General features: G+C 39.6%; 1 protein-coding gene across 2 annotated transcripts in view; it reads right to left on the bottom strand.

The window, feature by feature from the left end:
- prkcha (protein kinase C, eta, a) overlaps positions 1-15,675 on the bottom strand; it is a 32,679-nt gene extending 17,004 nt beyond the window's left edge. The window contains exons 1-7 of one of the 2 annotated variants that reach the window (XM_033643434.2): positions 15,045-15,675; positions 7,398-7,461; positions 3,165-3,318; positions 3,036-3,070; positions 2,866-2,948; positions 644-776; positions 409-542 (exon numbers count right to left, since the gene is read on the bottom strand). In XM_033643434.2, coding sequence (XP_033499325.1) covers positions 409-542; positions 644-776; positions 2,866-2,948; positions 3,036-3,070; positions 3,165-3,318; positions 7,398-7,461; positions 15,045-15,395 — 954 coding nt within the window. In that variant the 5' untranslated portion in view covers positions 15,396-15,675. The remainder of the gene's footprint in view (positions 1-408; positions 543-643; positions 777-2,865; positions 2,949-3,035; positions 3,071-3,164; positions 3,319-7,397; positions 7,462-15,044) is intronic. The other variant, XM_033643436.2, reaches the window with a different exon arrangement.
- Between the last annotated feature and the right edge of the window lie 479 nt (positions 15,676-16,154).

Here is a 16,154-nt window from a genome sequence, read left to right as displayed (position 1 = left end):
CGTCCATGACTGTGGATTTTACCGACAAATCCGACAGGGACGAAATGGATAAAGAAGACAACTACGATGAAGTCATTTTTGGAGTGAGGCCAAACATGTTTGAGCCATGGTAGGCTTGTGTCTATATTATTATTCAGTCATGCTTTTCCAAGACATAACGTTAGTATACACCCCCAAATGCAGGGTAAGTCATCAACATTGTTTTTATGTTTTTCCAGGAAATGACAAAGTCTAAAATGAACACGTAAAAAAACTACTGTTTTGTTACTGTTGGGCCAGATACTGGTGATGATCAGTGCAAGACATATGCGATAAAAAAAAAGAAAAAAAAAAACTTAAATGTCTATTTGGACTTCATGGGAACTGAACAATGATTTGACTCAATCTCAAAAAACATAGCCTTTGTACCACTGAGTTGCGTTTAGCGAGTCCTCCAGCCTGCAGACCCATCGCTGCAAGCGTATTGGCCAGTTCCACACTGTTGACCCCACAGTTGGGAGCGACGTTGCCTCTGCAGCGGATGTGAACGTTCATTTTGCAGACTGAAGAAGAGAAACCACACAGACAGGAGCACTCAATACAAAGCCAAATGAGGACATTTGAGATCCTGATTTTGAGACACAAATGACGACGCAGGTCTTACTTTTACAGTGCAGCCCCTGCCGGACTATTCCCCACAGCAGGGAGCCACAGTGGTCACAGAAAGTGGGCGACTTGTAGTTGTGGATGTTGAACATGTGAGGCACATTGATGCTGAAGCCTTGAGTTATGGCCTGCTGAGAGAAGACATAGTGTAAACTAACCACTGTGTTGCAACAGTATCGTCAACCACACTTGTACATATTCTAAATAACCTTACATTGCCACATAGACTTAGTTCCTATTTTTGTCATAGCTGGACCTTCTTTCAGTTCATTGCTGCACTTGCTTCTGTCTGAATTTCCCAAAGGAAGAGAAACTTCTGACGCTCAGCGAAATATAGTAAGACAGTGCAAAAATGGCATGTTCAAATGCTAAAATGTGTATTTAAAGAAACATACGAAAATGCTACAACAAGCATGTGTGGAAAAGTACAGTGTTCTGGCTCAGTGACCAGCTCAACACAGAAACAGGAACCTGTGCATACTGCTGATCACTGCAGGTGTCAATCAGATGTGTGTGGTGTGTGTGTGTGTGTGTGTGTGTGTAGGAGGGGGCTGTAACAGGTCTGCTATATTTTGCACATCCTGTACTACACACAAACTGCTTCAGCAGTGAAAAATAACAGCAACAACTTCACTGCTTGAAACCCTCTGACACACTGTTTGATATGTTACTGCGGGTTTCACGATTTTCATGCTAAATCAAAAATCGATCATAATGAGCCTTTAATTTTAATCATCGAAATCAAAAGCAGAGTCAACAATTCTCCCAGTATGTATTTTCTCTTAGCCTGCGGCTGCACGTTTCCAGACACCATGGCTGCTGCCAGAGTAGGAGATGACTGAAAAACAACAGAACTGGAAAATCTTCCTGTTTCCCTGAAGTCAGCGGTGTGGCAACATCTTCCCTTCCCTCTGAGTTATGTAAACGACAAAAGTGTTGTTGACAGAAAAACTACAGGTTATGCTACCTCGGGCAACATGACAAATATGGCAGGGCATATTTGCAGGCTCCACAAACAAGCAGATTTGACTGGGAAAACAACATTAACACAGGCAACTCTTTGTCCTCATTAAGGATCTGGGTTTTTGTAACAGGTGTGGAAACTCAAGCTGCTGTTGTAAAGTACTCCTCAGCCATCCAGTGCAGGGGCCATCAACTACATTTGTCCAAGGGCCAGACTTTCAAAATTATACAACATTTTTAAAAATACAATAAAATTATTTTAATAATATTGTTACATTAAAACAAAATATTAAACAAGAGCATGTGAAATAAACTAAACATTAATTGACAGCTATGAGTTGGTCCCTTTGACTCTGTCCACTCCACTGAGATGACTGGAACTAAGCGCCGCGCCGCATGTGTGTGAGTTTGAGGGAGGGAATGACAGCGAGAGGGAAAGAGATGGTGAAAGGTGGACTATTGCACACATATGTTTCTGTATGTTAGGCTATTAATAACTTTCTTGGAATGCAGCTTTGTCACTTTTTGATGCATCACTGCTACTGATAATAAGCTGACAGATGGATCTATGACTTCTTTAGGATCCGGTAGTTGAACACACAAAAATGGGTTTGGTAAATCATTCATCATAAACATATTTCCATCTCTATTGTTTAAATCGTTGCTTTAATATAGGAAAAAATGTTAGAAATCCTAAATATTGGAACGCATTTTTTTCCTCCTCACTTTTTCTGAATTAATTTATACTCCATGGGCGGGATTGGAAGCTTTGGTGGGCTGTATTTGGCCCATGGGCTAGCAGTTGATGATGATTGTGGCTCTTCTTTTTATGCTTTTTATGTAGTTTGTTTAATTGACTGGTGAAATAAATTATTGTTATTTCATTTTAAATAAATTACTTAAATTTGACCATCTGGCCTTTGTGTGGTACCAAAAAAAATATGGCAAAATATATCATGGCATGACATAAATGACATCTATAATGGCATAAAACCTATTATCTGTTGATCTTTACAAACCAAAACTTAAAAATAGCCTAGCCTTAAGTGCTGAAATAAAAAAATCTAAATCAAAAACTGAATCAAATCGGGACCTTAAAGTTAAAACAAACTGAATCATGAATTTAGAGAACTGTGTCACCCTTATTTGTTACTCATCTGATGATATACAGTTACCAGAAATCCTGCTGTTGTGACCGCACAATGACCCTGTGTACAGGAAGTGTTGTGTGTTATGTGACGGTCACTCTGTTCTCACCTGGTCCTTTGCTGGCTTCTTCATGCGTGGACACACAGTGACGACCTGCTGGTGGCATCGTTTGTGAACCACGCAGGTGCAGACTGGGAAAAAAAACAACCGCTCAGTGTCAAACCCGTGTTTGTATGTTCAAGTCACTGCGGCAGAAAGAGAACATAAAGTCTGCTCACCTTGGCACTGGTAACCCTGTTTTCCAAACACACCCCTATAGTAAGAGACAGAGAAACAATCAGATCCAGCTTATAGTCTACACAGACATGTGCGGGCAGCGGTGATTCGTCCTTGCTCAGTGTTCTTACCAGATAAACTCTTTGCAGTGGAAACAGAAGGTGGGTTGACGGAGAAAAGTGGACATGAACTTGTGTCCGTTGACTTGGTGGATCCTCCGTTTCACAGCCCCCTGTCGCTTCCTTGTAAACTGCTTGTAGGTCTTCTTATTCACTATGGCATCATCTGACAGAAACAATACATAAATAAATAAATAAAATGTGTTGAAATTGAAGGAGTGGAACAAGTGCTGCTGACAGAAAGTCAAAAAAGCATACACTGAATCCTAGTTACATGGATAACTGTTGCACTAAAGCAGCTATAATGAATATTTCTATATTAACGGTGGACTACTTGCATAAGAAAGAGGTCACTCATATTGTCAAACCCACAAGAATTATCATTGCTACAGAGCTCTATAACACCTTTCAGCTCTATGTTTTGGTTTTGTGACCTAAATCTTTACTGTTTTGGTTCACTCTTATCATTAGCTTTAGCTGCCACAGCAGGCAGCTGTTGTCAGCCAAAAAAAACCCCACTAAAGACCCACTCTACACTACCTGAAGCGCTAGATATTTCCTGCAGACACTGGCGTGGTGCTCCAAATGAAAACTACCATCTGTTTCATACTATATCTAACTTAAACGGTGATAATATGTCAGTGTTGTGATTGCAGCTGGCTGTAAATCGCAGGTTTAAATATTGTGAATCCAGAAAAACTACTTTATTGTCTGAATTACCAATTGATGAACTGTTTGGTAAATAAAATGTAAGATAGTCATGAAAAATTTTCAATTTTCACCCACTTTGCCCAGAATTTAATGAACAGAAGCAGAAGCTATTCACATTTTAGAAACTGAAACAAGCAAATGTTTGGCATGCTTGTTTGATTAATGACTTAAACCACAAAATAATGATGGAAATTGTTGGTGAATTTGCATTCAATCGATCAATCAATTAATCAACTAACTATTTTGTACCAGTCCAGTGGTGTTTAAATATTTTCAATGCCAGCTGCAACATTCCCCCGCTGACTTGATGTTACCAGCCAAACCAATATCATGGTATCACTGACAAAAGAACATCATCAGTTTACTTTTTCTTCATATCAACCGACCCCGACTGTAACTTTGTATTGCGTAAAATTATGTGCATATCTTTATACCTTTGTGCACATCTGCACTGTGCAGCTCTATGTGTTCTAACTCGAGGTAAATACGGAGCTATTTGTGAGATGAAAACCACACATGCTTTACAGAAACCTGCTGGCTGAGCCCCCGCGATTCTCCTGCAAACAACAGATATATTTGTGGCAGAAGTGTGAGCAGGGGGCTTTACATTCGTCACAGAGCGCTCCTGTATCAAAGTATATATGCACAAGCCTACTTAATTTTTCTCTGTAAAAGGTCAAGATATCGGATAAACACCTACAGAAGGACAGATGGATTTCTGTTTTCACTTTGTTTTCCTATAACATCTGTCTCCATGAAAATGGAGTTTAAAGTGCATACTAACTGAGACCCAGTAATAATTTTAATTTAATTTAATTTAATTTAATTTAATTTAATTTATTTTATTTAATTTTTAATTTAATTTAATAATAACATATTATTTATCAACGTTTAGTGGAACTGTTTTGTGATGATGTGACAATACTGTAATATGATTTTGCAAAGTCAGATTTCCAAATAAGCTGTGAGGACATTTTAGTGTAAAGTAACTGAGTCATTTAAATTTTTGTTTCACATGAGCAAAGACTTTGGTCTGATGTAACCTTTAGAAGTGGAGCAGTTTATTGCAGCTAACATTATTTCAAAAATGTATTTCTTATGTTGCACACAATTTAATATGATGATATATATCAATATCAGATAATAACCCAGCCTGATTGTTGCCTGGAAAATGGCCAGAATGGTGCATTCACTGGCAATAAGTAAGCATAAGAGAGCAGCTGTCTCTCATTGCTCAGTGCTGTTTGCAGCCGGTCACAACCCCCCTGAGGCTGACCAGCACACAGATAATGTGAAACTCTGAGGTCGTGCGTCACATGTATTTCAGCAATAGTGACCTTTTAAGTCATGTAACTGATGCTGTTGTACACACTGAAAATATCCATATAAAAAGGCTGAGCTTATGTCCAAAGTTTGGTGAGTAATGTGACAGTGGACTCTGCAGAGAGCAAGAGAGGTACATAGAAGAAAAATGTTTCAGGGCAGTGCGCCAGGAGCTTTTCAAAGTTTGGAAAATGCAGGTGAAATCTAAAATTAAGGTAAAACACTGGGACTACCTTTGTTTAAGCTGTTAATGATGGATCACATGAAACATTATATATATAAATTGTAGGAGCCGTGGATTAAAACGTTTTGAGATGGTTTATATTTTGTATTTTTATATGTTATTTTGGTTAGTGTTTTGGGATATTATTATTTATTACTATTTTGTGATTGTGGTTATTGGGAGAGTCTGGTCACATGGGTATACGTGGTGACACTCATAATCTATATGAGCATCTCATCTTCACATGTGTGGGTTGGGTTTTTGGTGAGTGGGTTTGCCATATTTTCTGTTGACCACACTTATCTTTGTTCATTGTGATCATCTTAATTCCAAGTTTGTGCACACTGTAAGAAGTTGATTCCTTTTCATTAATACATTTATTCCACCTATTCTTGGATCTCAGTGAATCGTTTGTTGGCGTCAGACGAGTTAAACAGGCCCAGTCTTTTTACATAAATTATATAAAATAAAACAAAAAACAGCCAATATCTAAAAAAGGAAAAGATGAATCTGTGAAGATGTTTTGCTAGTTTAAAACAGTGGGAGAGTATCTGCAACAACTGCAATATTTGATGCATTTGTCATCAACCCAGTCACCAGCAAAAATGTTGGCATTGTGCATTTCTTTTTTTTTTCTTTTGAAAGACATGACAGTGACTATGCTGTGGGAGAAAAGACAGGTGACGCAACAGACAAACATTCAGGCAGTTTGGTAAAATGCATGTTGAGGGTGTTGAATGGCATTTTTGGTGTGTGTATGTGCATGTGTGTGAATGTGTGTGTTTGTGTTAATGAAATGGTAAAGGGGGAATAAGTTAGAACAAGTGGAACGGGCAAAAGGAAAAGAGACACAGAAATAAATATATTAAGCAAAATAAAGTAAGAAAAAGAAAAAAAAAACCCAAACAAACAAAAAAAAACACCCACCATTAATTCATTCATTTTAATTTCTGCAAACCATGGCTATGTGGTGTTTCTACATTATTTTGCAGCAAATACGCTGAAACTGAAACTGGAAAATGTTCCATTACATTTCAATAAACACTGGGGTTAACGTGTGGTTAGGTTTAGGCACAAAAACTACTATTCTATTAAAAAAAACGTTTTTGTGTTTCGGTGCCTAAAATACCACTGGAAAAACAGCTTCTAGTCACTAAAAACACCCACGTTCGGTATTTAAAAAGCTGCTGGTAAAACAGTGACACATTGTTACTAAAATACATCCAGTTTGATGTTTGTTGGTTTCGAACAGTGGTCTGCAGCTTGACAGGCGTCTCTCCATCCCCTCTGCTTCCAGATGACAAGACCAGCTATTATACTTTGTCACTTTAGAAATGTTGACATGATACATATGAAACATTCATGGTCTGCAGAAACGTACAATGCCAACATCTTCTTCTGGCGACGAGCTGCATGTTTTTCATATGTAAATGAAACTTTAGTGCTTCATGAGGTTTGGCGGGCAATGAAGCATTACGGCAGCAGATAAAAAAGGGGAACTTAACGGATGCCAGTTAGTCACTAGCGTACCAAACTTCTGCTTCAGAAGACCTGCAAGGTCACTTCCCACTTGTCTAATTTGAATGGCTCCATGTCATCGGTTAAAAGATCATGTTATCTAGGCAAAGTGGTCATGTCTTCTGACGTCTGAAGAAAGCAAACCTTCCTCTCATCACAAAGGCCGAGCATACCTGACACATACTCAGGTCACACACAAACATGCACGCACACCTATTCTGAAAGCCTCTTTTGTTACACAGCTACACTTTGGGTATTCAATGGCACACAGATGATTATTATTCAAAACAGCAGGCGGTGTTTCACAAACTAGAAATGACAATACAGTGACTAACTCAGTTGACATGAATAGCCGGCGCTGCTGTTAAAGATAGTGTGAAAAAGAAACAGAACAGGGGAAGTGTGAAGGTGACATTTCTGCATGGGGACAAACACTGGTCTGCAATTTGAATCTACAGGAGAAGCCTTACCATCAGTGAAGGATCCAGTGAGTGTAATATGGATGAAGACTTTGCCCTCTGGCTCCAAGTCCATCTGCAGGCACACAAACACACAGTTACATATCTGCATGGTCAGACAGCTAAACAGAAACAGTATGAATAGATATTAAGATCCACAAACAAAAAGGAAATCGGAAATATGGCACAGTTGATGCTTCTAAGTTGATATAGCAAAGAGTTGTTGTTGCTTGAGTTACAAGAACTGGGTTAAAATAGACATATGAGATAGCATCTGACATTTGAGCATCAGTCCTTAAGCTCTGGTGCAGGAAAAATGGACCTACGTAACCGCATATTTTTGCATTCCTCAGTGTGTACGTTATGTCTGAGGAATTTGGTCACTGGCAGAAAGACAACAAAGCAGGTCCTGCAGGTTGGGCTGGTTGTAGAGGTTGTGGTGATCTGATGCGATGCGCAGCTGAGAGTGACGTCTTACAAATTTACCCATTTAAAACAGACAGCGACGTGGGGACAGAACAAGACACCCACTGCAGCAACCACCGAGTGGAAACTTTGGTCACTGTACGCTTAAATAAAGATCTATTTATGCTACACACACACACACACACCACTGCCTGGAAAATGCTGTCAGCCCACAAAACACTGACACATCAGGTGTCTATTCTGGCTGCTCAGTTGGCACATTAAGCGTCAAACTTTCATTTCATGGAAGAGTTCATTTCACTTCATCTCAACCGTCTCCAGTTTTGTTTTCGGTTACCTGCTCATATCCTGTGTCTCTATCTGCAGTCTAGACAGCAAGTTTGACTTGTCCACTGCAAGGACTTCCTCTATGTGTACTATCTTTGGTATTTTCACCTCTGCCTACTCTGACCAAGCTCTTGAAAAGAACTTGAGAGCTGCGGTGCAGTTTTGAAATTTCTCTTGGCTCTGGTTTTGCAGCTTAAATGTACAAAAGGAGTCGGATTAAAGGACAGATTGTGTCAACTCTGTTTTTAAACAGTATTTACATGACCATGTGTGCAACCCAGATTCCAAAAAAGTTGGGACATGGTGTAAAACATAAATAAAAACAGAATGCAATGATGTTCAAATCCTTTTCTGCATACAGTAGCTATAGTACATGCCAGTTTTACACATTTTCCAATGCAGCCTTTCACACAAAATTTAGATCAGACGTTAGATTTAATTCAATAAAACTACACTGACAAGGAAATTGTAACATTTAATACTTAAATTTAACTGTATTTAATAATTGGAGAAGCCTTTATTTGCAATGCTACCTTCAAGACACTTACTGTATAAAGAAACTAATCTCTCATAATGCTCAGACGGATTTTTGGCCCATTCTTCCTCATAAGTTGCGTTTCTATTACAGTTTTGCGCAAAGTGAATGCGATATTTCTAAAGTTTCAACAAAGTACAACTGCGACTTGCAGGTGTTTCCATTAAAAGGTGTAAAGGTGTTTTGCGTACGAGCCATAATTCTCGTAAAATCTCATCCTGCGAGACTTCACTTTGTTTGCGCAAGTAAGATGGACATTCCAAATCTCTTGCGAGCTGGAACAATCATCTCGATTGGCACTGCTACTGTTGCAGTAATCTACAACCGAAGACGAAGAGAGCGAGAGGTCTTCCAAAGGCAAAGTCCTTATGTGTGGCAGCGACCACGGATAAAGGATTTCTGGGAAAGGATAGTGAACGAGGAATTCACCAACGTCACATCCGGTGACGTATATTTGCGAAAAAAAGTGTTTCCATCACACTTTTGCAATATACTTCTGTATCGACACGTCTGAAAAACCACCTCATGAGAGCGTACAAACTTTTTCTTGATATTTGAGAGTTTTTTTGAAATGTAGGCATTTTCCATTACCATTTTTTTATTGCGATATTTAGGTTTTGCGCATTTTTTGGGTTAATGGAAACACACTTACAGACAGTCTTTAAACCTTGAAGAATTTCGGGAGGACTACTTGAGGATCATGAGAAAGAATTTCATTTTTAAAACTTCAACAATTAATGTCCTTAGTTCCCAAACACTTAAGGTGTTGTAAAAAGAAAAGGTGATGTAACACAGGTGTAAATATGCCCCTGTCCCAACTTTTTAGGAACATGTCGCAGGCATCAATTTCAGAATGAGCGTATATTTACAAAAACAATAAAGTTTATCAGTTTGTACATTAAATGTCTTTTAACTGTATTTGGATTTGCAGATCACTACATTCTTTTTTTAGTTAAGTTTTCTCCAGCGTCCCAACTTCTTTGGATTCGGGGTTGTATATGCAAAGAGTGACTGGTAAATGTCAAAGCCTCGTGTACTGGCCTGACTGTCACTGTGAATCCATTTTTAGCATGGACTATGAATTTTGTCCATCACTTGTATTTCTTCTTACCTCAGAAAGGAGAAAGGAGGAACAATAACGTCAATCAATAACTCTTTTGACATACTTAGAGGCATAGAGCAGTGTTTTAAGACAGACTTGAAAAAAGTGAACCGACCCACTAAGGCTGAGCAAATTATGAGCTAATCTAAAATAGATGCGTGGGTGAAGGCAGCATGATACTGTAGTTCAAAAGCAGAACATTAATTGCTGTATCACAAAGAGGGAAGTTTCTTCTTTTGTTTTTTTCAGAAACAGGGGCTGGGCAAGTTTCAGTCAAGCAAGCAGTACACATTGCTGGAAAATGTTGAGGGGCCATATTTAACCCACTTTCAGTTTCAATGCCTCTCAGAAGTTGATATATTGTGAAATTTAAGAGCTCAAAGTGTCAAAGATGTCACAACGCAGTGCCATGTAGTGTCAGCAGGTGGGAGGCAAAGGAAACTGGCCTCATGTGTCTAAATGTCATATGGTGAATGTCTCAGACGGATGATGTCAGAGTGACATTATAAGTTAAAAAGAAGGAGTTGAGTAACTTTGGTTTGAGTGCATCAAACTGAACCGTGTGCACAAAAGGGGTTGAGGAGAGAAATGTAGATGAGAGCCAATAGTCAGTGAGTATTTTAAAACTGAGCCTTCCAGCGCTGATCAGATGGTGGGAACGCTGCGATAAGTGGCAGTGTGGGCGTGTGGAGGCTTGTGCCTCAGTCTCTGCTACCTCACATGTGAAACAAACCAGCCCAGCACTTCTTCAGCACAACAAAGCACAAAAACCCTTCACAGTTTAGATGTGGCGGATAACAGCTTTGAGCTCGTGTCTTGAAGTGAGAAAGCCAGCTAATTGCTTCTTATAAAACTGAGAGCCAAGCTCCACTTTCACACCACTTCCCCTCAATGCTTGAGGGTCTTGGTGACAGTGTGTGCAAAGCTGTCTCTATTGTTTTTTATTATTATTCCTAATAATGATCATGCACTCATCCCACTCAAACACACATTACCTACTTTTCTCACATAAGGATATATATTTCTCAACACTTTCACACTCATTTTAGTCGTATGTAAATGCCCAAGGGGGAGAAATTTGCAGAAGCCTGTCTGAATATTTGTTAAGATCATAATTCATACACACCTTTTTTTAATCCGTTTGCTTACATTTGTTTGCCCTGTCAAAGCAAAGTGTAATTCAAGTGCCTTGCCTAGACTGCTCTTCAGTGCACCTTACTTGTTTGTTTGTTAAATACTTGTGGACTTATGTTTCAAATTCAATAAATACACTTGTTTAAAATGTATGTAAATGCGTCACTTCTTCGACACCATGCCAGTGTGACTATCTCATACTGAATGTCAGGTGATAAACCACAGAAGTGTTGGGCAGTCAGTGAGGTGTTGTGGTAGGAATTTACATTTTGTAAATCATTTCTACAGAGTACATATAAAGTTGAGGTATAAAGCATTTGTCTTCCATGTATAATGTTGTACAAGCTTCCATGTGCTTTTTGTTTGTTTTACATTACAGTTAAAGTAAGGTGCTTTTTGGCACACACAACACACTTTACTTTGTAAAGTTATTTCACTGGTAATCGAGTGTTTTGCTGCATAATATAAATGCACTGAGTGATTTAATTAATTTAAGGTTAATTAAACAACACACTTTACTTTGTAAAGTTATTTCACTGGTAATTGAGTGTTTTGCTGCATAATATAAATGCACTGAGTGATTTAATTAACTTAAGGTTTAAAAAATGTTGACATTCTTCTGTGTCTAACAGGAGTTTTTTGGTACGTAGTCGATACCACCTTAGCTTGCTCCAGGCCTGGACAGGCTCAGGTTACACTCACCAACACCTGCAGTGGCTTAAAGTCCTAGAGGGATGAAAATAAGCAACAAGAGGGAAACTCCAGTGTGAAGGAGCAGTTTTTTGTTTGTGTCTGGAAGAGAGGGAGACTCATGCGATACTCAACATAAGGGCATTTAATCTGAGCTTTGATGGGGTCCATTTTAACCTTCAAGTGTGCATTAGGGAAGCAAAGTGTGGGGGATTTATCACAAAACATTTGTTTGTACAGGCAGGTCAAACGCTGTGCAGGGCAGGCAGAGGCAATGCAAGTCTGCTTGTGCACGATGCATTGTGGTGAAACAAGTCTTCATTGGGCAGAATTAACACTTTGTCAAAGCAGTGGTATGTGTGGTTGCAGACCACATTTGCAGTTGATCACAGTCTCACTAAGTGCATGATAAGTCCAAGACACAAATGGTCCCTTCTCTGGTGGAAACTGTCCAAACTTAGACATGACAATGTGAATGTCTGATGGTGTTAAGCATCTGCATACAAGGGAGCATTGATGTTTTCAGGCAGAAAAACAGGCAATGTTACTCACGTCGTCAGTGACACATGTAGTGAACATTGCCCCGAGCTAAATTGCATGTTTTGTTTCCTGAACCTGCTCTCAAATACTGTTCAGCATGTGTTAAATCTCTCATGGACAGAACTACAATGTTTCCGTGTAGAGAAGAGTACATGTGATGTCCTGTAGAGACTTAATGAGACTTGTTCTGACTCTGACTTTGAATGTAGACTTTTATAATGTAAATCGATCTATGGGAGCTACATTTTAACAGTATTTTTCTAGAAGTAAATGGGGAAATACTATTAGAATATTCATGGATGGATTTTGAGACAATTGGTCCCTGTCCCAGCAAGCAACAGAAAAGATATATAATACAAATATCAAATTGGACTGGGTGGAGATTTAAGGGGAACGTTGTCTCCTTAAACGTCAAGGACTAGTAATTCATCCATCTACTGGATCTTATTGTCAAGACTGGATTACCATCAGGGCAAAGCGGGTCCTTTGTCAAGGTCTCCAGATTGTAGGCTTGGGGCCAGACACTAACCAGCATATAAGTACTGGTTAGTGTCTGGGTCTCTGGTAGGCGTGGGAGGATCAATACCCAGTGCATCAGTACTATTAATGAGCTGTATATGGACATGGCATCATCATAGTGTGCCTTTGGTTCAGAGATGCATCAGGGTGCTTGGACCCTGGTCTACCAACAGGTAAAAGTCCTGCATTAAAAATCTCCCTAAAGTAAAGGTACATAAGTATAGTGTCAAAATATACAACATAGACAGAAGTAAAAGTGCTCATCATGCAGATGCCACATTTCACATTACATCTGAATCTGTAAAGTCACTAAAGCTGTCAAATAAATGCAAGCATGTAATGGAACAAAACCAGCGCTGTGTCTCAAAATGGGTACTTCTGTACTACTTGCTATTTTGAGAGCATAAGTGTTGACATAGAGAAATGTGGCAATATGCAGTGCACTATGGTGCACTTACAATGGTCAAAAAGTTGAGTGTGGGACGTTGGACACTTCTGACCTTCAATGGTCCCTGCGTTGTCTACGTAGCAGAAGGTGCAAAATGTTGGCCACCTACCACGGTGAAAACTGACGCATTATACATGTGTATTTTTCACTACCGCTATACTGTTGTCAGATAGAAGCCATCAGTTTGTTTACTGAGTTAACTGCGTAATAATTTGGGACCACAAACGATAATGGGAATACTAACATTAGCTTGCTAGCTAGCTAACAGCAGCACATCATCAGGCATGACATTACATGTTGTATAACTAAATACAGAGGAAGTCAAGTGGGCAAACAAACAGATATTCTGGCAAGTGACAATCATTCGTCAAATGTTGGCGGTAATGCTCCACTCAGATGCCATTCGTCAAGCGGTAGAAAAAAAAGCTGTCAAATATTGCAATTGTCATTTCTGTTAAGTGTGCAATGGCCATGCTTGATTTTGCAACAACAAAACTCCCTCAAAATTGGTGAACAAAACATATGATTGGTTGATGCTTCCCCGCATCATTGGAGCGCTGAAAAAAAGTTGGGGGGAAAAGTTGGAGTAATAATTAAAAACAATCGTCAATCTTTGTTGTAAAACTGTGTATCGTGTATTTACTAGGGATGCACGCGATTAGATGTTTAAACAATTAAACGTCGACTCCCTCGCTTGTCGGCACCAGAAATATTAGTCAGTTAAACCAATTAGTGTTTTATTCATGTACAAGGCCGCTTAACTGTCATGCAGCCGCCCGCCACTAATGGGTACTACAGAACCATCAGACAGCAGGCCCCCTCGCCGCGGTAATGCGGTAACAGCACGGTGGGAAATTGGATGAGATGTCTTCTCACAAAACCAGCGCAGTTTGGCAGTACTTTGATCTAGAAAATTAATTCCGCAGCAATTTATCTTTTTTGAGATGTTATATTATTTGTTAACTGTAAGTGAATTTTGTCAGATAATGTGCTGAGTTTACATTCATACTGCACGGCGCAAAATGCCTCTCATTTCAGCTGAAATTTAATTTTAAATTAGATGTTGTTTTATTAACTTTAAAGTGAATTGCTATCACTTTTGCCAGATAATCTACACAGTTCAATGTGCCCTACATTTCAGAGGCAATTTATTTATTTCAGATATTATTTTAGTGGTTAGCTTTTGACTGAGTTGCCATCATGTTCACATTCATACCGCAGGGCACAAAGTGTCTCGTACTTCAGTGGCATTTAAAGTCCGACATGGTTGTCGAAGATTGTTATTAAATACTTAAAAGGGCTCCTAATGCACACAATATTTTTTGGGACAATGTTTCAAATGGTTAACAATAAATTGTGCTAAATTTTGACCCTTTTTAAGACTAGTCGACTAGTCTTAATAAAACTTTCGTTTAGTCTACAGGGACATTAGTCGCCAGGAACATCCCTAGTATTTACCCAAGCAGTTTTTGTTTTGTTGGTTCTTATTATTTTTCAACTATTTTATTATTTCATAATGCTGTTATCACAAAAATCGTCTTGATAAAAGGTTATATTACCACGCAAAAATATCATGATACTATGCTGTTCCAATTTTCCCCCCACAACTAGTAGCATGTTGCTGTGTCGCTCATAGTTGAGAACGCAGCATTAGTCTTTACATGCTTGTTTGTACATTATGTGTACTTAAACTAATATTTACAATACATAATGTGATCACGTTACAATAGGGGGGGCCCAAAACCAAATCTTGCAAAGGGCTCCCAAAAGTCTGGGGCCGGCCCTGTCTCTGGACATGGATAATAGGGTGGGGATGGATCAAGAGGGACCCAAAGGTGGATGTTTCCAAGGCACCCCAATAGGTTAATCTGGCAATGATTGGGGTAATGAGGACTGGAAAACATATTTAAGCCCTTGATGTGTTAACTTTTTACTCACCCATCCCTCGAAAGTCTCCCCTGTGTTGGAGGTTTTGATGAGGTCCTCAAACAGGATGATGCAGTTGGCCACAAAGTCATCATATCCGATTGGAGTGTCGTGGAAAACCGCCAGCTCGATCTGTTTCCCGTCGTTCACGTTCAGGCAAAACTCCTCGTTGAACGTCGGCGTGTTGGTTTTCTGTTTGGTGAGGGTCTGTCCGATTTTGACCTCGTCCACCTTCACCACCATGTAGGGGTCCAGGGCCGGGGGGGCTTTGTTGAAGATGACAGAGTGTCGGAGGGAGAAGGTGGTCGGCTTCAGGTCCACCGCCTCTCCGATCCGGAGCTTCAGATAACCGTTAAACTTCATATTTACAAAGCTAGTTTAGCCTCGCGCGCAAAGTCAATAACAAAGAAGCGAAAAAATAAAACAAAGAAGTCATAAAAAAAGCACTCACGCCTACTTCATATCAACACTGACCGACAAAAAAGCTATAATAAATTCATAGTTAAAATCTCTTCACTCTAATTTGATACCAGCAGTTGGTCTGTGTGTGTTGCCGTCATGCTGACTGACCGTGTACCTGCTCACCTCCCACCTCTCAGCACACACACACTCACTGTCAGCCCCCCAGTCGCTCCGCTGCCTCAGTGTCTCAGTGTGAACCTCCTTTAAGAAGTTTCAGTAAATAGGAAGCCACAACACAGACATGCCGAGGAGGAGGCACAGGTTCCGCATAACTTGTCACGGAGCGCACAAACACACTCTCACAACCTGTCACTGTTGGCTTGCTGCGTCACATGATCGACTTTGTAGTTCTGGTTTTAGAAAGAGGAGTCTGGTACTACGCCGACCATGATGCATCACTCTGTTCACTGGAGGTGTTGTGGTGGCTCACCTGTCCCGTGCTGAGTGGGGAAATACCGCTGTTTAGTGGATACTAGAGTAAACTACATTGCAAGTTCTGTTTTACCTTTCTCTTCCTGGCCTATTTGAAAATTTATATATAACATTTTAGGTCTGTACTTTTTAGGCTAACTGTCTTTATAAAAATAAAAAAAATATACATATGATAAAGACATTTTTTTGTTTCGCGCCTTCATGCATCCTCGCATAAGGATATCACAT

The sequence above is a fragment of the Epinephelus lanceolatus genome, chromosome 15 (assembly GCF_041903045.1).
Source record: "Epinephelus lanceolatus isolate andai-2023 chromosome 15, ASM4190304v1, whole genome shotgun sequence".
NCBI classification, from domain to species: domain Eukaryota; kingdom Metazoa; phylum Chordata; class Actinopteri; order Perciformes; family Serranidae; genus Epinephelus; species Epinephelus lanceolatus.
Note: the sequence above shows the minus strand (reverse complement) of the source record. Positions and strands in the feature narration are given on the sequence as shown.